Genomic DNA, 23,375 nt, shown 5'->3' on the forward strand with positions numbered 1-23,375 from the left:
GGTCTTCAAAATCAGCTTTATTGTTTTTGTCAAAAAATCAGTTCTTTTTCATTAATTTTTAAAATTATTCCAATCATACAGGTCCAAATTCTTCAGTTTGATATTTAAACCCTTTCACCTAAGTTACTAATGTAAACATTTGTTTCACTTTCCCTAACTCCTAAAGCATATTTAGGTCACACTGAAGCATATTTGATGCTGTGTCCGACTTGTGACTTCCTTCATTGAGACTCTTTCCCTGTCTTCTCCCCCCAGAAACAACATGCGCATGGATGCGTGCATACATACACACACACACACACACACAACATACACACACACCTATAGATATTCCACAGCCTACCAAAATTCTATCCTATATTTTAACACTTATCTTAAATATTACCACTTCCAAAAACGTTTTTCTTAACTTCTTTGTATTTCTTTTATAAAGCTCTTCTAGTAGGAAATGGCAACCTGGTCCAGTATTCTTGCCTGGAAAATTCCATGGACAAAGGAGCCTGGCAGGCTATAGTCCATGGGGCCATGAAGAGTCAGACAAGACTGAGTGACTGAGCAGAGATTCTTTATAGATGATAAATATTTACATATTTGCCTTACTCTACTACTAGAGGCTTCTTATATTTCCTACAGTATTTAGCAAAGTCAGATTTTAAAAAATAGCAGATATTTAATATTTTTTTTGTTGAATTACTATTATATGAATGTACAAAAATGGTCAGATTTTTAGAAATCTGCAGAATTACAAAAAAAAGTTCATTTATAAGGATCATCTTTGCATAGTCAACAAAAACATCAAGCAAACTAAAATCAAACCAGAGAACCTATATGCAATCAGAACTGCTTATGACTTTTTAAGTTATTAACATCTTTCATGTGATAGTTATCTTCCAATGGTTCAGCTCAGCTGTGCTCTGCTATTTGCTCTTATTTATCATTAAGTCCTCACATGTTTATTTATTCTCATTCTATACCATTTATGCAGGAAAGCAGCAATGTAAGCTCCCCTGACTGTGATTTTTTCCACAGATAATAGAAAATAAATTGCAATTACACTTTGGTAATGGTATATAATTAACTCAAAATGAGCTGTTAATTATAAAAAATATGTTTTTCACTTTCTCATTATCTCATTTATTTTAGCTCCAAATTTTTAATGCCTCACTTGAGTAAGTTTAATACTTTAAATACACAGAATATTTTTATACTTAAGATAATTTAAGTTTGCAAATAAAGAAAATTCAGCTTAAAATTAAATTTTATCTAGGGAGTTCTGCTGGCAAAATCAAAGAGCCTGCAAGGTAGAAAGAAGGTCATTTCCCATAACACTTCTTGATTACATTTTTAAAGTCAGCAGACATTTTTGTTTAAATCATTCTATTAGGTTGGTGCAAAGGTAATTGCAGTTTTACATTGCTGAACTTTGCCATTTGATAATGGACTACATTCTTAAATAAATGTGGTTATGTTATACATCATTTTAATGTGCATTTCTCACTTTATGTTTTTTGCTAATGATTTATTACTTGCTGTTTATTTTATATTTATTTTAGATTAAAGAAATGATGTAGCAAAAAGAAAATTCAAGCAACTTTTTTATTCAAGTTCAAAATGGGCTGTAAAGCATCAGAGACAACTTGCAACATCAACAATGTATTTGGCCCAGGAACTGCTAACACATGTACAATGCAGTGGTGGTTCAAGAAGTTTTGCAAAGGAGAGAAGAATCTTGAAGATGAGGAGCGTAGTGGCTGGCCATTGGAAGTTGCAATGACCAACTGAGGCATCACTGAAGCTGATCCTCTTATATACACACAAGAAGTTGCCAAATAAGTCAATGTCAACTATTCTATGGTTATTCAGCATCTGAAGCAAATTGGAAAGGTGAAAAAGCTTGATAAGTGGGTACTTCATGAGCTGACCAAAAATCAAAATAAATCGTTGTTTGGAAGTTCCATCTTCTCTTATTTTACACAACAACAATGAATCATTTCTTGATTGGATTGTGATGTGCAAAGCTAAGTGTGTTTGATACAACAACTGGCAACGACCAGTTCAGTGGTTGGACCCAGAAGAAGCTCCAAAGCACTTCCCAAAGTTGAACTTGCACCAAAGAAAGGTCATGGTCACTGTTTGGTGGTCTGCTGCCTGTCTGATCTACTACAGCTTTTTTGAATTCTGGCAAAACCATTACATCTAAGAAGAATGCTCAGCAAATCAATGAGATGAACTGAAAACTGCAATGACTACAGCTGGCATTGGTCAACAGAATGGGCCCAATTCTTCTCCATGACAGCATGTTACATGACCAATGCTTTAAAGTCGAACAAATTGGGCTACAAAGTTTTGCCTCATCTGCCATATTCACCTGATCTCTTGCCAACTGACTACCACTTCGTCAAGCATCTTGACAACTTTTCACAGGCAAATTGCTTCTGCAACCAGCAGGAGGCAGAAAATGCTTTCCAAGAGTTTGTTGAATCCTGAAGATGAATTTTTATACTACATAAATAAACAAACATATTTCTTGTTGGGAAAACTGTATTGGTTGTAATGGTTTGTATTTTGATTAATAAAGATGTGTTTGAGTGTAGTTAAAATAATTTAAAATTCATGCTCTGAAACCACAATTACCTTTGTACCAATCTAATGGAAAGGTGGCTAAGGGTGTACGTTATTCTCCCTTAATTTACCTCCAACTCTTTCTGGACTAGTGGAGACAACATTTCCACAGCCAAGTGAATCAAGGAGACAAATGAACTCATTGACTATACTTCTTTTAATCTCATATTCAGTTCAGTTCAGTTCAGTCACTCAGTCGTGTCTGACTCTATGCGACCCCATGAATCGCAGCACACTAGGCCTCCCTGTCCATCACCAACTCCTGGAGTTCACTCAGACTCATGTCCATCGAGTCAGCGATGCCATCCTGCCATCTCATCCTCTGTCATCCCCTTCTCCTCCTGCCCCCAATCCCTCCAAGGATCAGAGTCTTTTCCAATGAGTCAACTCTTCACATGAGGTGGCCAGAGTACTGGAGTTTCAGCTTTAGCATCATTCCTTCCAAAGAAATCCCAGGGCTGATCTCCTTCAGAATGGACTGGTTGGATGTCCTTGCAGTCTAAGGGACTCTCAAGAGTCTTCTCCAACACCACAGTTCAAGAGCATCGATTCTTCGGTGCTCTGCTTTCTTCACAGTCCAACTCTCACATCCATTCATGACTACTGGAAAAACCATAGCCTTGACTAGACGGACCTCTGTTGGCAAAGTAATGTCTCTCCTTTTGAATATACTATCTAGGTTGGTCATAACTTTTCTTCCAAAGAGTAAGCGTCTTTTAATTTCATGGCTGCAGTCACCATCTGCAGTGATTTTGGAGCCCCCCAAGATAAAGTCTGATACTATTTCCACTGTTTCCCCATTTATTTCTCATGAAGTGATGGGACCAGATGCTATGATCTTCATTTTCTGAATGTTGAGCTTTAAGCCAACTTTTTCACTCTCCTCTTTCACTTTCATCAAGAGGCTTTTGAGTTCCTCTTCACCTTCTGCCATAAGGGTGGTGTCATTTGCATATCTGAGGTTATTGATATTTCTCTTGGCAATCTTGATTCCAGTTAGTGCTTCTTCCAGCCCAGCGTTTCTCATGATGTACTCTGCATAGAAGTTAAATAAGCAGAGTGACAATATACAGCCTTGATGTACTCCTTTTCCTATTTGGAACCAGTCTGTTGTTCCATGTCCAGTTCTGTTGCTTCCTGACCTGCATACAGGTTTCTCAAGAGGCAGGTCAGGTGGTCTGGTATTCCCATCTCTTTCAGAATTTTCCACAGTTTATTGTGATCCACATAGTCAAAGGCTTTGGCATAGTCAATAAAGCAGAAATAGACGTTTTTCTGGAACTCTCTTGCTTTTTCCATGATCCAGCGGATGTTGGCAATTTGATCTCTGGTTCCTCTGCCTTTTCTAAAACCAGCTTGAACATCTGGAAGTTCACGGTTCACGTATTGCTGAAGCCTGGCTTGGAGAATTGTGAGCATTACTTTATTAATTTTAGGGCTGTTGAGTGAGAATTCTTAGTTTTCCAATGACAGTCAGACTTCTGAAACCATTGCCAGAGTTTCTTCAAATTTTTAGGCGGTGTATTAACATCTTAAAATACCTATGGTCTTATCAAAGGCATATTAGGAAAGATTTTTTTTAGAAGCAGTGTTTAGTCTTACCTTATTTTTGTCATAATTACTTGAATATAGGACATGCATGCCCAGATACATCTAAACTTTAAAACATGCCAATTTCTTAGATTGAAGCACTAGTTTCCAAAGCATTCACTACACCTACCTAAACAGCAGTAATGGAAACTTTCATAAATTGCAAGTGTGAGTATCAACTGCTACAACCTCCTAAAAAAACAAAGCTGGCATTTGCTGTTTAGTAGCTCAGTTGTGTCCAAATCTTTGCAGTCCCATGGACTGCAGCATGCCAGACGTCCCTGTCCTTCACCCGGAGCTTGCTCAAATTCATGTCTATCAAGTTGGTTGATGCCATCCAACCATTTCATCCTCTATCGCCCCTTCTCCTCCTGTCTTCTATCTTTCCCAGAATCAGGGCCTTTTTCAATGAGGCCGTTCTTCACATTAGGTGGGCAAAATACTGGAGCTTCAGCTTCAGCGTCAGTCCTTCCAATGAATATTCAAGATTGACTTCCTTTAGGATTGACTGGTTTGATCTGCTTTCAGCCCAAGGGACTCTCAAGAGTCCTCTCCAACACCACAGTTCAAAAGCATCAGTTCTTTGGTGTTTAGCCTTCATTATGGTTAAACAGTGGAAACAGTGTCAGACTTTAATTTTTGGACTCCAAAATCACTGCAGATGGTGACTGCAGCCATGAAATTAAAAGACTCTTACTCCTTGAAAGAAAAGTTATGACCAACCTAGATAGCATATTGAAAAGCAGAGACATTACTTCACCAACAGAGGTCCGTCTAGTCAAGGCTATGGTTTTTCCAGTAGTCATGTATGGATGTGAGAGTTGGACTGTGAAGAAAGCTGAGCACCGAAGAATCGATGCTTTTGAACTGTGGTGTTGGAGAAGACTCTTGAGAGTCCCTTGGACTGCAAGGAGATCCAACCAGTCCATTCTGAAGGAGATCAGCCCTGGGCTTTCTTTGGAAGGAATAATGCTAAAGCTGAAACTCCAGTACTTTGGCCGCCTCATGTGAAGAGTTGACTCGTTGGAAAAGACTCTGATGCTGGGAGGGATTGGGGGCAGGCGGAAAAGGGGACGACAGAGGATGAGATGGCTGGATGGCATCACCGACTCGATGGACGTGAGTGTGAGTGAACTCCGGGTGATGGTGATGGACAGGGAGGCCTGGCGTGCTGTGATTCATGGGGTCGCAAAGAGTCAGACATGACTGAGCAACTAAACTGAACTGATGGTTCAACTGTCACATCCATATGTGACTATTGGAAAAACTATAGCTTTGACTATATGAACCTTGTCAGCAGAATAATCTCTGCTTTTTAATATGCTGTCTAGGTTTATCATAGGTTTTCTTCCAAGGAGCAAGCATCTTTTAATTTCATGGCTGCAGTTACCATCTGCAATGATTTTGGAGCCCAAGAAAATAAAGTCTGTCACTATTTCCATTGTTTCCCTATCTATTGGCATGAAGTGATGAGACTGAATGCTGTGATCTTAGTTAGCATGGATTATTATAATTTATAATTGTACATTATATAAAATACACTTATGTAACAATAGACTTTGACCTAGCAATTTTGTTTTTGGAAATTTACCCTAAGAAAATAAAAGGACCAGAACACAGAGTGTTAGTACCACCATGCTTATTATAGCACTCTGTGCAGTGGTAAAGAATTTGAAACAATTTGAATGTTCAACAATAGAAGTGCTGAATAAGTTACAGTGTATATAGAAGTCATGAACTATTACCCATTTATAGGAAATAAGTTAGGATTTGTATTAGCTTTCTCTTACCACTATAACAAGCTACAAGTTTACTGACTCAATCAATACAAATGTATTATTCTATAATTCTGTAGGTCTGACTACAGACGGTCCTGTGTGACACAGGTCTCATGGGCTAACACTGAGGTGTCAACAGGGTTATGTTCCTTTCTGCAGGTTGTAGGGGAGGATCTATTTCCTTGCTCACTCAGGTTTCTGGCAGAATCTTGTTCTTTGTAGTTTGAGGACTGAGATCCCTATTTCCTTGTGGGTCATCAGATGAGGACTGTTCCAAGCTTCCTTGGCTGGTCCTTGCAATCCTTGGCTGGTCACACAGCGCTCCTCCATCTTCGGAGCCAACAAGGGCAGGCTGAGTCATTCTCAAGCTTCAAATCTCTCTTCCTTTTATCTTATCTCTCTGACACAGTAAGGAAAGGTTCTTTATTTTTCAGAACTCATGTGATTAGAATGAGCAGCCTATCCAGATAACCCAGGATAATCTTCATCTTTTAAGGTCTATCCCATCCATCATACCTGCAAAGTCCCTTTGCCATGTAGGGGTAATATATTCAGAGCTTCCAGGGATTAGAACACAGATGTTTTTGGAGGACAATTATTCTGCTTATCACAGTTTTACAAAAACTCTAAGAACCTGACAAATGTCCATTAAAGCATCATTAAATGAAATTTTAAAAGATTAATGAGTTCAGTTTGATCTCAATGTACATAGATGCTGTATATATTCAAACAGACTTCCCAGGTGGTGCCAGTGGTAAAGAACTTGTCTGCCAATGTAGGAGACATAAGAGATGCGGGTTCGATTCCCAGGTTGGGAAGATCCCCTGGAGGAGAGTACAGGCAAACTACTGCAGTATTGTTGCCTGGAGAATCCCATGGACAGAGGAGCTTGGCAGGCTGCAGTTCCAAGGGTCACAAAAAGTCAGACATGGCTGAAATGACTTTTAGCACAGCACACATATTAATACATGCAAGCATAAAAAAGGTATAGAACAATAAACACTAGAGTGCCAAGACTAATTCTACCAGGACAATCAGGATAGGGAACAGGATAGTGAATGAAAGATGACTGCTTTTTTCTTAATGTGTCTTTGGATGTTTTACTTTTTATAGAAAAAGCACTGTTCTTTTGAAATTTAGATAACATTTAACTAAAAATAAGGTGAATTATAAGACAAAATGTATAATATAAGCACGCTTCACATACTTTAAAAAAATAATACCTAGAAGCTACATACTAGGATTACCTCTAGATGATATCATGGGTATGTTTTATTTTCTTTTGACTTACCAGCATTTTAAATATTTTCCCTACCACAGCAAGTAAGTAAATATATGAAGAATATAGGTAAACACAAGTAGCACTAAGAATAAGTAAGGAATTATTTTAAGTTAAAAACAAATATAATAAGTTCTTACACATTAACTAAAGAAGAAATATAAAACCCCTACACAGAAAATATGGATATAGTCAGGAAATGAAAATTCTACAAAGGAACACAAAGTGTTAATAAATATGTAGAAAAACATTCATCTTAATTGAATACTAAATAATTGAAAATTACAGTAGGATTCCATCTTTATATTAAACTCCCAAATATTCCTTAACTATACAAATCACCATTGGAGAGCCAATTTACATGGTTGACTGAAAATAAACCTCTACTCTTTTCTGACATTTCTCAAATAATTGTAAAAGGACAAAAAAAAAAAAGACACAAAATAATGAGGTTACAGGTAAATAAAGAGGAAAGGACAACAAATAAAGAGATGTTGCAATATTTTAAAAGCCCAGAAATCAGACATGTAAGTTCAATTTGAAATAAAAACTTGAAAAATTGGAAAAATCAAAACTGAAATATTTGCTGGCTAAATGGTTGTTGTTGTTGAGGTTCGGTTGCTAAGTCATGTCCACTCTTTGTGACCCCATGGACTGCAGCCTGCAAGGTTTCCCTGTCCTTCAGTATCTCCCAGAGTTTGCTCAAACTCACATCCATTGAGTTGGTGATGCCATCCAACCATCTCATCCTCTGTTGCCCATTTCTCCTCCTGCCCTCGAATCTTTCCCAGCATCAGGGTCTTTTCCAACGAGTTGGCTCTTCACATCAGGTGGCCAAAGTACTGGAGCTTCAACATCAGTCCTTTCAGTGAATATTCAGGGTTGGTATCCTTTAGGATTGACTGGTTTGATCTCCTTGCTGTCCAAGGAACTCTCAGTTCGAAACCATCAATTCTTCGTTACTTAGCCTTCATCATGGTCCAACTCTCACATCTGTACGTGACTACTGGAAAAACCACAGCTTTGACTATTGGGACCTCTGTCGACAAAATGATGCCTTTATTTTTTAATATGTTGTCTATGTTTGTCATAACTTTTCTTCCAAGGAGTAAGCATCTTTTAATTTAATGGGTGCAGTCACTATGTGCATTGATTTCAGAGCCCAAGAAAATAACATCTGTCACTTTTTCCACTTTTTCTCTATTTGCCATGAAGTGATGGGATTGGATGCTATGATCTTAGTTTTTTAAACGCTGAGTTTTAAGCTGGCTTGAAGTCCATCAGTTGACAAGCCCTGCTTATATATACTGAGAACTTTCAATAGCTTTTCACTGTTTTGTTTGCAAATATAAATGGATCATCAGACACACGCAGAAAAAGGAAACCTGAACTTGTTTAAAACAGACACAATGAGCTTTAGAAGAATAAGAAAGTTTAAGAGGTAATAAAACCCTCAGAGATAAGAAAAAACCCTGCAAGATGCATGTGTTTTATTTGTCTTTAAATTTAGATAATAAAATGTTCTTGGAAATAATAGTACAGAAAATTTAACAGAAAGATTAAAAAATAAACTTCAAGAAGTCTTTTAGAAAGTATAAAAAAGAACATAGATATGAAAGACAAGAGAAAAAAAGAAAACAAGCAATTCCAAGAGAGTCAACATCTGGCTAATAGTGCAACAAATGACAGAGGGCCCACCTGACACACATCAGCATTAATTTTTAGAAAAATGCAAAGAAAGATAAGACTTTAATAGTGTCCATGGAGAACAGTGGAGAATAGGTCACATAAAAAGGATAAAGAATCAAACTGCACCAAACTCTTAATGGTAATACTAGAAAATAGAAGATAATAGAATATAACCTTCAATCTCCTCGGAGGAACATTAATTGCATGCAGCTAAAACTATACATTAAATGTGAAGAAAGATGTAAAGCATTTTCTAGAGGTATAAAGTCTCAAAAAATTGTTGCCTCTGAGCTGAACCAAACTGAACTGTACTCCTTGTCAGCTATTGAAGGACATGATTAAGGAAGACGAGTATAAACCAAAAAGTGGACATGTGAACCAGCAAAAGAGGAATATAGCACAGAACAATAAAGAAAACTTCCAGGATGATGGATAAGGAAAACTTCAGGATGAAATCTCTAAATAGCAAGCTTAGAGAAAAACCAGTTCAGAATAGAGCAGAACTATGGAAGGCCCCAAGAGGAAATATTAAAAAAAATAAAGAGATATGATAGAATAACTGATATATCTGAACATGTTCAGATAATTATACTTTCGGGTGAATTTGGGAATGGAAAGACATGACACTTCTAAGGCCAGAAATTTTGGTGTTTTGTTTACTGATATATTATCCCAAAGTCTCGAAAGTACCTAGAATATAGTGAGAAACATTATGAATATTTCAGTGAACTAATAAATGAATGGGGAAAATTAAAGCATTTCTAAACTCTGGAAAAAACAATTATCTAAAAATTAAATTTAATAACTGTAAAGTAGCTGGCTCAGGTATATAGAAAATATCTATAATTTTATTGCAAACAAACTGTGATATAGCTATACTGAGTAGACAAAAGAAATAGTATGTGTGTGGGTACGTATGTAAGCAGGAGAGAGGAAGGGGAAGAGAGTGAAGGAGAGACAAGAACAAGGGAGGGAAAAAGAAAAAAAGAGGGAGACAGCATGTAGATCGTTACCTGTGAGAGCTAACTAATTCATCTTTCATAGCAGAAAGTCAATACTTAATGCCTGCTTAAGTCTGATATTTTAAAATACGGATATAAATACTAGAATAAATAGATTAAAAAAACATACAAAGCAGTGAAAAATTTTATCTCTAATGAGTGGAAATTGAGATTAAAAAGGAGTAGTAGAGCACCCCACTATTTTTGCACAAGCCTTCTTAAACAATTGACTTTTTAAATTATGTACGTGCTTGATTTCAATAGTAATAAAATTAAACTTTGGCAAGCCACAAAAAGACAAATATTGGGAATCTATCTCAACATAACAGAAGCCATAATAGAACCTACAGCCAACATCATACTCAACGATGAAAAGCTGAAAGCACTTTCCCCAAGATCAGGAAAAAGACAAAGATCTCCACTCTCACCACTTTTATTCAACATAGTTTTCCAAGTCCTAGCCACAGCAATCAGAGAAGACGTTACCAGAAAACTGCTGCTGTTGCTGTTCAGTTGCCAAGTCGTGTCCAACTCTTTGCAACCCCAAGGACTGCAACATGTCAGGCTTCCCTGTCCTTCACTTTCTCCTGGAGTTTGCTCAAGTTCATGTCCATTTAGTCAGTGATGCTATCTAACCATCTCATCTTCTGCTGCCCCCTTCTCCTTTTGCCTTCAGTTTTTCCCCACATCAGAATCTTTTTCCAACAAGCTGGCTACTAGAGCTCATCAATGAATTTGGTAAAGATATAGGATAAAAAATTAATATACAAAAACATGTAGCATTTCTACATGTGAAAGGCCAGAAAGGGAAATTAAGGAAATGATTTCATTTCCCATCACATCAAAAAAGATAAAATACCTGAAAATAAACCTACTTAAGAAAACAAAGTTCACTTCCCTGGTGGCTCAGACGGTAAAGCGTCTGCCTACAATGTGGGAGACCTGGGTTCAATCCCTGGGTCGGGAAGATCTCCTGGAGAAGGAAATGGCAACCCACTCCAGTATTCTTGCCCGGAAAATCCCATGGACAGTAGAACCTGGTAGGCTACTGTCCATGGGATCACAAAGAGTCGGACACGACTTCACTTTCACTTTCACTTTAAGGAAACAAAAGACCTGTACTCTAAAAACTGTAAGATGCCTATGAAAGAAATCAAAGATGACAAAACAGATGGAAAGATATAAAATGCTCTTGGTTGGAAGACTCGGGATCATTAAAGTGACTATCCTGCTCAACGCAATCTAAGATTCAATGCAATTGTTGTTAAATTACCAATGACAATTTTCAGAGAACTAGAACAAAAAATTTCATAATTTGTATGGAAACACAAAAGACCCCAAATAGCCAAAGCAACCTTGAGAAAGAACAATGGAGCTGGAGGAATCAGACTGCAGGGTTTCAGACTATACTACAAAGCTACAGTAACCAAGACCGCTTGGTACTGGCACAAAAACAGTAATATAGATCAACGGAACAGGATAGAATGCCCAGAAATAAACCCATGCACCTAGGATGAACTAATCTGTGACAAAGGAGACAAGCATATACAATGGTATAAGTAAGTGCAAGGCTGCTGCTGCTAAGTCACTTCAGTCGTGTCCGACTCTGTGCGATCCCATAGCCCACCAGGCCCTGCAGTCCCTGGGATTCTCCAGGCAAGAATACTGGAGTGGGTTGCCATTTCCTTCAGTGAAAAGTGAAAGTGAAGTCACTGAGTTGTGTCCAACTCTCAGTGACCCCATGGACTGTAGCCCGCCAGGCTCCTCCATCCATGGGATTTTCCAGGCAAGAGTATTGGAGTGGGGTGCCAGTGCAAGGCAGGACACGATAAACTCTTAGAGGAAAACATAGGCAGAACATGCTCTGATATAGATTATAGCAATATCTTTTTGGGTCGCTCTCCTAAAGTAATGAAAATAAAAATGAAAATAAACAAATGGGACTTAATTAAACCCAAAAGCTTTTGGACAGCAAAGGAAATCATAAAAGACAACATACAGGATGGGAGAAAATATCTGCAAGCAACTGACAAGGGATAAATCTCCAAATTATATAAACTCATACACCTCAATATCAAAAATGAACCCAATAAACAAATGGTCAGACGATATAAATAGACATTTCTCTAAAGAAGACTATATACAGACTTTCCAGGTAGCTCAGAAGTAAAGAACTTGACTGCCAAACAGGAGTTGCAGGTTCAATCCTCACGTCAGGAAGACCACCTGGAGAAGGAAATGGAACCCACTCCGGTATTCTTGTCTGGGAAATCCCATGAACAGAAGAGTCTGATGGGCTCAGCCATGGGGTCGCAAAGAGTCAGACACAACTTAGCGACTAAACAACAACAAAGCAGACATATAGATGGCCAAACTGAACATGAAAAGATGCTGGACGCTGCTAACTGGTAGAGAAATGCAGATCAAGACTACACTGAAGCGCCACCTCACACAGGTCAGAACAGCCATTATCAATAAGTCTACGAATAATGAATACTGGAGAAGGTGTGGAAAAAAGGGAAGCCTCCTACACTGTTGGTGGAAATGCAAATGGCTACAGTCACTATGGAGAACAGTATGGAGGTTCTTCAAAAACTAAAAAGAGCTTTTCGGGAGAGACTACTGGCCTGTGCACTTGGAACTAGCATTCTGTTTGGGATTCCACATACAACTTGATCTGGGAAGAGAAGAGGAGCCTCACTTAACTTTGTAGCTGGCAATGCTTTGGGGTCTTTCTTTGACAGGGAGATTACTTGAGTGAAAATTTTGGGACACCCATGGACTGTATGTAGCCTGCCAGGCTTCTCTATCTATGGAATTCCCCAGGCAAGAGTACTGGAGTAGAAGCTATTCCCTCTCCATGGGGACTCTCCTGATCCAGGGATTGAACCTAGAAACTCTTGCCTTGCAGGTAGATTCTTTACCATCTAAAACACTAAGTAAAATGAGCAATACATTACGGGAAAGATAAGCCTGGGTGATTTGGAAATGTATAGGTACAATATTTAACCTTGGAACTGCACCTTAAAAACCAGCAGAGTTACAGTGTTCTGTTGCCCAGGAACCTATTGAATTTATAAGAAATTGCAAATTTCAAATTGTAAATTCAAGAGACTATATGGCCAGGTCTGTACAGAGTATAGTGACCTGGAAGGCCCAAGAGACCTTTTCAGGTTTCCTATCTGGTAAAAAGTTGATATAATAACATTAAGATATTGACCTCTTTATCATGCTCAAAAGTGGAAAGCAGGTGCCCGTGAGAATCTGCATGTCTTAAAGAAATCCATGTCAGTTTCTAATGTAATCATGAATTTTAATAAAGATGACTCTCTTTCTCTCTCTCTCTCTCTCTCTCTCTCTCTCTCTCTCTCTATATATATATATATATATATATATATATATATATATATAAAGAGAGCTATAGGACCCAGCAATCCATCCCACTCCTGGGCACACACCCAGAGAAAACCGTAATTCAAAACAATACATGCACCCTAATGTTCATCGCAACACTCTATTTACAATAGCTAGGACTTGGAAGCAACCTAAATGTCCATCAACAGAGAAATGGATAAAGATGACATGATACATATATACAATAAAATATTACTCAGCATAAAAATGACAAAATAATGCCATTTGCAGTAACATGGATGCACCTAGAGATTGTTGTACTGAGTGAAGTAAGTCAGGCAAAAAAAAAAAGACAAATAGCACATGATATCACTTATAGGTGGAATCTACAAAAAGGGTATAAATGAACTTATCTACAAAACAGAAATAGAGTGACAGATGTAGAAAACAAACTTATGGTTATCAGTGGGTAAGAGGAGGGAGGGAGAAATTGGGAGATTGGGATTGACATATACACACCTACTGTATATAAAATACGTAACTAATAAGGACCTACTGTACAGCGCAGGGAACTCCAGTCAACAACACTCTGCAGTGGCCTATATGGGATATCTGCATATGTATAATTGATTTACTTTGCTGTACACCCAAAACTATCACAATATTGTAAACCAACTATACTCCAATGAAAATTTTGAAAGTTAAAAGTGATTTTAACAGTACAGAAAAGAAAGGATACATGTACCCCAACATTCCCTGCAGCACTATTGACAATGGCCAAGACAGGGAAGCAATCTAAATGCCCATTGACAGATGAATGGATAAAGATGTCTAGTATACACCACATCACAGTCACACTCTCTCACACACACACACAGACACACCAGAGTATTACTCAGCCATAAAAAAGAATAAAATAATGCCAGCAACCACACTGATGGACCTGGAGAGTATCAGGCTGAGTGAAGAAAGTCAGAGAGGAACAAATGTCCTATGGCATTACTTCCATATGGAATCTAAAAAAATGATACAAATGAACTTATTTACAAAACAGAAATAGAATCACAGACGTAGAAAACAAACTTATGATTACCAAAGGGGAAAGGTGCTGAGGAGAGATAAATTAGAAATTTGGGAGTCACATATACACAATAATATATATAAATGAAACAAGGACCTATTACTGCATAGCACAGGGAACTATAATTGATATTTTGTAATAACCTACACACAAAAAGAATCTGAAAAATATAATATATATATATATACATATATCTGAATCCCTTTGCTGTATACCTGACACTAATATAACATAAATCAACTACACTTCAATAAAAATGATAAATTATAAGCAACAAAAATACTGCATGATTCTACTTATATGAGGCACGTAGAAACAGAAAAGAAAATGGCGGTTGCCAGGGCCTGGGTATAAGAGGAAATTAAGAGTAGTTATTAATGGTCACAGAATTTCAGTTTTGCAGCATAAGAGAGTTCTGGAGACTGGCTTCACAACACTGTAAATATGTTTACTATTATTTAACAGTAAACTATAAAATGGGTGAGATGGTAAATTTTATGTGTATTTTACCACAGCTGAAAAAATTAATTATAGCAAAATGTGCAAAAACAAGAATTCTTGGGTTCTGTTCCTGATAATGGTTAAGGAGCTTCTACAGGGCCAAATCTCCTATATGTAACAACTATAAACTCTTGGAGGAAAAAATTTAACTTGAACACACTGAAAAGCGGTGTGGCCAACAGCAGAAAGAAACTGCTAGAGGATCAGCACTTGAAAGAAAACAGTGGCACTGGGTGAGTTCCCAATTTTTTTAATGGTTTTTAGCTGAAAGCAGGCCTAAAGAATGAGAAGACAGAATATAGGCTGATGAAAGGAGCTAAAAAGTGAAAAATCTTGGAGAGGAGAGAAATAGGAAAGCCTTAAATTCTATGTAACAATCTTGCCAGGTCAAGCTGACCCCTAAACTTACACATGATCAGGGCAGACTCAAGCATCCTGAAAAATGAAGGTGAAAGTCTCTCAGTCTTGTCCAGCTCTTTACGACCCCATGGACTATACAGACCATGGAATTTTCCAGGCCAGAATACTGGGGTGTGTAGCTACACCCTTCTCCAGGGGATCCTCCCAACCAGGGATCGAACCCAGGTCTCCCACATTGCAGGCTCTGAGGGAAGCCCATGATCAGGGCAGACTCAAGCATCGCAATTAAAGTTAAAATAACTCAACAGTGATTATCATCACCAATTACTCCAGGGACACAGGATTTGGATTGGAGTTCAGTTAAATTAACTGCCCACATGTACACAGAATATTAGCATTGTTCAGATAAATACAGGCATACCTTGAAGACATTGCAGTTTTGGTTCCTGACCACCACAATAAAGTGAATATTGCAAAAAAGGGAGTCAGACAAATATTTTGGTTTCTTGGTACATATAAAAATTACGGTTACATTCTACTGTAGTCTATTAAATGTGCAATAGCATATGTCTAAAAAAATGAAAAGCTTTAATTAAAAAGTACTTTATAGCTAAAAAGATGCTAGTTAATCATCATCTGAGCTTTCAGCAAGTCATAATCCTTTCGCAATAGTAAAATCTAAGATCACCGAGCACTGTAACAAATATACTACTACTACTAGCAACAACAGCAATAATGTTAGCAACATTGTCAGAATTAGCAAAATGTAACACAGAGACACAAAGTGACCAAAGCTGTTGGAAAAATGGTGCTGAAAGACTTGCTTGAGGCAAGATTGCCAAAAGCCTTCAATTTGTAAAATATAAAATTATTTGTGAAGCACGATAAAGTGAAGCATAATAAAATAAGATATGCCTGTATAACTGAATTCTAGAGTTATTCACAATGACCAGGAAATGATTCAAAATTACTAAACATATAAAGAAACTGGAAAACATGACCAACTCAAAGAAAATTCAATCAGTGGAGACAAACCTCAAGATGAACCAGGTGTTAAAATTAGCAGACAAAGAGTTTAAGGAAAAAATACACTTGTAATGAATAAAATAGAAAAATTCAACACAGAAACAGAAAGTATAACAAACATTCAAATGGAAATTCTAAACCCAAAAAATCCAGTATCCGAAATTAAAAAAAAAAAAAAATCTCTGTATGGGCTTATAAGCAAATTAGAAACAACGAAAGACGTGATGAATTTGAGGATAGATCAATAGAAATTATTCAATATGAATAAAGAAAAATAGGTTTTCAAAAGTTAGCAGAGTAAAGATCTACAGTAATATACATGTAAACAGAGTTCCAAAAGGAGAGGATAAAGAGAATAAGGAAAAAAATGTATGTGAAAAAATACTGGCCAAAAATTCTTTATAATAAGTTTCATGAAAATAGCATTCTTAAACACTGGTTTGGGAGTTTGAGTTGATTTAATTTTTATGAAAAGCCATTTGGCAATGTGAATCATGAATTTAAAAAGGATTCACATGTACTTTAAGCTAGTAGTTCTGCTTACAGAAATCTATGCCCAGGAAATAGGTGGAGATAAAGTAAGAAATGTATTTACAGAAATTTTCTTCAAAGCATAATCTATAATGAAAGTGAAAGCAAAAGTCACTCAGTCATGTCCAGCTCTTTGAGATCTAAAACCTTGTATTCTCTAATAACAGGTTAATTAATAAATACTGAGTAATAGCTATCACACAATAAATATTTGTTAAATGAATTAACATTAAGTTTTTCATTAAAAAGGACATCAGAAATTATGATACACTGAAAAAAGCAAAAAATAAATTTGGTATAAGCATAATCCCTACTGTAATATAGAAAATAATATTATAAGAGAGACAGAATGGGAAAAAGAGTCCAAAGGACTATCTCTGAATGGAAGGATTATCAAAGATTTTTATTTTCTTCTTTACACTTATCAATATTTTTCAAAGTTTTATAATATGAATATATTTATACATATGATCAGAAAACTAGGTTTACCAGTATGAAGCTATAAACATATACCAAGCATATCCTTAAGATCTGTGTCCTATATACTGTACCTTCACCAACCGCTCAAATTTACCTTGTTCCAGAGGCACTCCCATTCACATCCAGACTGAGCTCTCGAGGTTTAGTAATCTCTTTATTAGCAACCAGTTCTCTTGACTTAAATACAGCTTGAGTCCTTAACCTGTAAAAATAAATTTAGATGTAGAAATAGACCAAACAATCTTAAAATCTGTATGGACCCACAAAAGAGCCTGAATAGCTAAACCTTGAGAAAGAAGAACAAAGATGGGAGCATTACATTTTCTGATTCAAACTCTATTATAAGCTATAGTCATCAAAACAGTACAAGCATACAATTCTGCAATAAAACACCAAACCACCAGGTTAAAAAAAAATCAGCAGAGGATCTGAATAGACATTTGTTCAAAGAACACATACAGATGGCACATGAAAGATGCTTAACATCACTAATCACTAGGGAAATGAAAATAAAACCACACTGAGATATCACCTCACACCTGTCAGAAGGGCTATTATGAAAAAGAAAACAAGTGCTGCTGAGGATGTGAAGAAAAGGGAATACTTCCCTGCACTGCTGCAGGGAAAGTAAATGGTGCAGCTGCTATGGAAAACAGTATAGAGACTCTTCAATAAATCAAGAGATTCCTCAATTAATTAAAAATAGAACTACTATATGATCTAGCAATCCCATTCCTGGTATTTATCTGAAGAAACCAAAAACACTAATTAGAAAAGATATATGCATCCCTGTTTTCACTGCAGCATTATTTACTCGAATAGCCAAGATACGGAAGCAACATAAGTGTCCATCAACAGGTGAATGGATAAAGAAGATGCAGTATATGTATACAACAGAGTATCAGCCATAAAAGGAATAAAATCTGCCGTCTGTAACAACATGGATGGACTTGGAGAGTATTATGCTAAGGGAAATAGGCCACACAGAGAAAGATAAATACTGTATGACTTCACTAAACAACAAAAGAACAAACATAACTAAACAGAAACAGAGTCATAGATATAGAGAAGAAACAGAGGAGAAAAGGTCATGGGAGGTGAGAAACAGGTGTGGGAGACTGAGGCAGAAATTTCCAGTTGCAGAATAAATGACTCATGGCTTTGAAATGTACAGTGTGGGGAATACAGTCAATAATTATGTAATATCTTTGTGTGTTGACAGATGACAATGAGTTGACTCATTGGAAAAGACCCTGATGCTGGGAAAGATTGAAGGCAAGAGGAGAAGGGGATGACGGAGGACGAGATGGTTGGATGCCATCACTGACCCAATGGACATGAATTTGAACAAGCTTTGGGAGCTGGTGAAGGACAGGGAAGCCTGGCATGCTATAGTCCACGGGGTTGCAAATAGTCACGACTGAACAACAAGAACATTACTTTGATACCAAAACCAGACAAACAAAGTATGAAAAAATAAAACTACAGACCTCAGAAATACTGATGTAAATATTCTCAACAAAATATTAGTAAAAAGAAATTGTTAATGCACATTATTTTGTCGACAAGAGGCCATCTAGTCAAAGCTATGGTTTTTCCAATAGTCATGTATGGATGTGAGGTGGGCTATAAAGAAAGCTGAGTGCTGAAGAACTGATGCTTTTGAACTGTGGTGTTGGAGAAAATTTTATAGTCGCTTGGACTGCAAGGAGATCAAACCAGTCCATCCTAAAGGAAATCAATCCTGAGTATTCATTGGAAAGACTGATGCTAAAGCTGAAACTCCAATACTTTGGCCACCTGATGTGAAGAAATGACTCAATGGAAAAGACCATGATGGTGGTAAAGACGGAAGACGTGAGAAGGGGATGACAGAGGATGAGACGGTTGGATAGCATCACCAACTCGATGGACATGAGTCTGAGTAAGCTCTGGGAGTTGGTGATGGACAGGGAAGACTGGTGTGCTGCAGTGCATGGTGTCTCAGAGTCAGACACGACTGAGTGACTGAACTGAACTGAATGCATAAACAGTATTATACACTATAACCCAGGATATTTATTCCAGGGATATAAGGCTAGGTCAATATATATATTTAAAAAAAATCAATCAATGCAATCCACTGTACTGGCAGGCTAAAAAAGAAAAATCAAACAACCATGTCAATTATCCCATAAAAGATACTTAACAAAATCCAATGGTCATCATAAAAACTTCATGCAATCTAAAAGGAATAAAAATTAAAAATGAACTATTATCAAAATTTAAAACTTTTGCTTTGTGAAAGATCCTTTTGAGACTAAAAAGAAAAGAGACTAGGAGAAATTACTTGCAAATCCACCTACCTATCTGACAAAGGACTTACATCTTTTGAATATATAAAGAACTCTCAAAACTCAACAGGAAAACAATCCAAACAATCCAGTTAGACTATGACAAGAGATACTAAAGAGACAGTTTAGCCAAAAGAAAGGAAGGAGGGCAAACTAGCAAATGAAAGGGTATTGAATATCACTAGCCATAAGGAAAATGCAAACTAAGATGACAATGAAATATCACTACACACAGATGCAGAACACATCAGATAAAAATCTGTGACACAATCAAATGCTGACAAGGGCGGGGAGAAATGATCTTTCTCACGTTACTGGTGGGAGAAGTATTTTAAACTAAATGAAAGTGAAAGTGAAGTCGCTCAGCCGTGTCTGACTCTGCGACCCCATGGATTGTAGCCTACCACACTTCTCCGTCCTTGGGATTTCCCAGGCAAGAGTACTGGAGTGGGATGCCATTTCCTTCTCCAGAGGATCTTCCCGACTCAGGGATCAAACCTGGGTCTCCTGCATTGTAAACTAAATGAGTATAAGCTAAATATGATCTCTTATATGATATAGCAATCATACTCCTAGTTCTCACTTGTAGAAACAAAAAACTTAGGCCACACAAAAACTTGCATAAGAATGTACATGGAAGCTCTATTTGTAACTGAAAAAACTGAGAACAAGGAAACTGTCTAATAGACAAATGGTTAAACAAACCACGGTATATCTGTATCATGGAATAGTACTCAGAAATCAAAAGGTATGATATATGTAACAATCTAGATGGATCTCAGCATTATGCTGAATGAGAAAAGCCAATATCAAAATTTAGCATTGTGTATAATTCCATTTATATAAAATTCTCAAAATAATAACAATCTAGAAATAGACAACAGATTAGGGGTTCCCAGGGTTAGGGACAGGTTGGGGCAAAGAGTGACTCTAACAGCATAGTTCAGGGACCTCCGTGGTGGTCCAGTGGCTAAGACCCCACGATCCCAATGGAGGAGGCCCAGGTTCCATTTCTGTTCAGGAAACCAGAATGCCACAACCAAAAGTTTGCATGCCGCAACTGAGTTCACATGCTACAACTAAGGATGCCTCACGTCACAACAAAGATGGAAGATCTCATGTGTCACAACTAAAGAGCCAGTGCAACCAACCAAATGAACAAATAACACATATTAAAAAACAGATGAGGACATAGTAATAATCTAATCGGGAAAATACTTGGAAAAAGAAAATACACATCTATATGTGTAGTACTTTCCTATACACCTAAAACTAACACATTGTTAATCAACCATGCTCCAATACATTAATTAAAACACAAAAAACCCAGCATAGAACAAATGAAATCTTGGTGGTGCTGAAACAGTTCTGTATTTTGACTGTGGAGGTGGTTACACAAATTCACATGTGATAAAATGACACAGAACCAAACATACACACATACTGTACCAATGTTAATTTCCTAGCTTTGACAATATATTGTGGTTGCATAAAATGTAGCCGTTGGGAGAAACTGGGTGAAGGGCACACAGAATCTCTATACTATTTCTGCAACTCCTATCAATCTTGTAATTATTTCAAAATAAAAAGTTTTAAGAAATCTCTATATACAAAACTGGTTCAAAATTTGTGTTTCAGAGTGCTTTCATTTAAAGCTTGGGTGATCAAGGGAACAACAAGCACTTTATCATCATTAAGGACCATTACTTGAATACTACAATGCAGTTCAAATGAACATGATGCCTCACATAAAATTATCCATTCTCCCCAACTAGACTGTGATCTCTTTAAAGTCTACATTTAATTCTTTAATCTATCTCAACTACCTAGAACCATTCCTCACATAACACAGACATTCAATAAATGTTTGTAGAATGAAGTTCTCAGGAGAAACTACACGTTAACTGGAGGATTAGAGATTGGGGTCATAAAATTGGAGCAACATTTCAGCCTTTGGTGACAATCTTGTCACAAGAGCCTTCAATTTCACTTACTTTAAAAGCCTCCAGGTTCAACAGTGAAGAATAAAATTGATCATAAAGGGAAGAGAAAGAGGAAGATCATGTTTGCTTCTTGGGCAAGTCAGTACTGCACTGAAGAAAACAAGATAGAACTTTCAAAGACACTAGGATTTAAAAAATATTGAGCAGGATCTGAAACTGAAAGAAAATTAACTCCAAGAAGTAAAAGCAAATAACACTAATATTAGGTGTGTGAGGATCAACATGCCTAAGAATGTATACAAAGGGGAAAAGGTATGCTTGACCAAGAAGAAAATGGCAGGGATACATACACAGACACAGACACACACACACACACAGATACACACACCCTTTCCTTGAAATGTACTTATAAAAAGACATAAATGCCATATTTTCTTATGTTTAAATACAATTGCATTTCATCTATTACTATTTTGAAATTAAGATAACAAACTTTGACTCTATGTAAAACTATAATGAAGACTACATGATATTAAATAGGGCTTTAGCTTTTGAAACATTGTTCTTAGGGAAAAATTGTCAGAGGAAGAGCAGTTTAAATGTGGGAAGGTTATAATAATTGGCTACTGAACAGGTTATGCTTCATAACCAGGAAAGGTTGAATTTAGCAGGTTCCCTTTGTTATATGGAATGATGACACCTAGCCAACACGTGAGTCTCATTTTACATCCTAAAATCTTAAGTTTTTACTTAACGCTTAATATTCTCTACAGTGACATCAAATAGCAAAGTATTTTGTGTAATGGTGACATTGTTGAAAAATACTGTCTTTAGAATCCAGCCAAAACTACACTGGACAGGTAAGAAGTAGATATTCTAAGCTAATATTTTGGAAGACAAGGTAATCTTTCAGTTCTTCCCCAAAAGACAGTGCAATTTATTTGGAAGTCATAGCTGCTATGCATCTTAAGCAAACGAAGATTCTGAGGAGCGTCTGCTCCTACACATCTGTTACAGTGACACAGCTGTTATTTTATTCTGTATTCTCCAAACTACAGGTACTGCTGGAAAAACAGGTAGAACTCACCAGTTATAGTCCAGTCGAGACTGATGAAGCTGCTGCTGTTTCAGGAGAAGTTTTGTCTCCTGCTGGGCCAACAGATGCTGAAGGCGCTCCTTTTCAATTTCCAGCTCTATTTTCTGAAGCATAAGTTGCTGCCTTCTATCTTCTGAGAGCTGCTTTCTGACATCCTTTTCATTAGGTGGCAGTGCCCCATGGCCATGCATCAGAGATGCCCAGGAAAGCCCACAATACCTGCATGAGTCCAGGTGTGTATTGGAATGCTGAGGGCCCATGTGTGTCAGATGGCTCTCGTGAACGTGATCTGCATTTTCAGAATGTCCATGGCCACAGCACTGACTAGACGGAGGAGCCTGGAGGTGCTGGCATTCCTTCATCTTCAGTTCTTTGGGAGGGGCTTTCTCTGTAGGGACTGCATCTACTAGTTTTTTCCCTGGGGATCTGTAATTACATGTTCTGGTCTCTGAGGGAACCTTGCCCATATCCTCTTTGGAATAATGATGGGTTGCTCGTTTCAAAGAATTATTCCTAAATTCCACAAGGGATTCCAGAGCTGAGTCCTGATTTGCCGACTTAGGCCTCTGCTTGGTTTGAGTGTGGATCTGTGGTTTGGCTACACTCAAGTAGGAACCATCCAGTTCCACAGATGCAGATGGGAGAGTGCTTTTCCTATTGGATACCTAAAAGGAACCACAAGATCACTTGTCAAATAAGAGCACAATAGAG

At 37.3% G+C, this 23,375-nt stretch overlaps 1 protein-coding gene across 9 annotated transcripts in view; it reads right to left on the reverse strand.

Annotated features, from left to right (window-relative positions):
* Window positions 1–23,375, reverse strand: part of KIAA1328 (KIAA1328 ortholog) — a 429,714-nt gene that overhangs the window by 146,177 nt on the left and 260,162 nt on the right. For all 9 annotated transcript variants that reach the window (XM_042239367.2, XM_027960769.3, XM_060405327.1 and 6 more), the window contains 2 exons: window positions 22,656–23,329; window positions 17,387–17,494 (listed from right to left, as the gene is read on the reverse strand). In XM_042239367.2, coding sequence (XP_042095301.1) covers window positions 17,387–17,494; window positions 22,656–23,329 — 782 coding nt within the window. The remainder of the gene's footprint in view (window positions 1–17,386; window positions 17,495–22,655; window positions 23,330–23,375) is intronic.

This window comes from Ovis aries, chromosome 23, assembly GCF_016772045.2.
Source record: "Ovis aries strain OAR_USU_Benz2616 breed Rambouillet chromosome 23, ARS-UI_Ramb_v3.0, whole genome shotgun sequence".
NCBI lineage: Eukaryota > Metazoa > Chordata > Mammalia > Artiodactyla > Bovidae > Ovis > Ovis aries.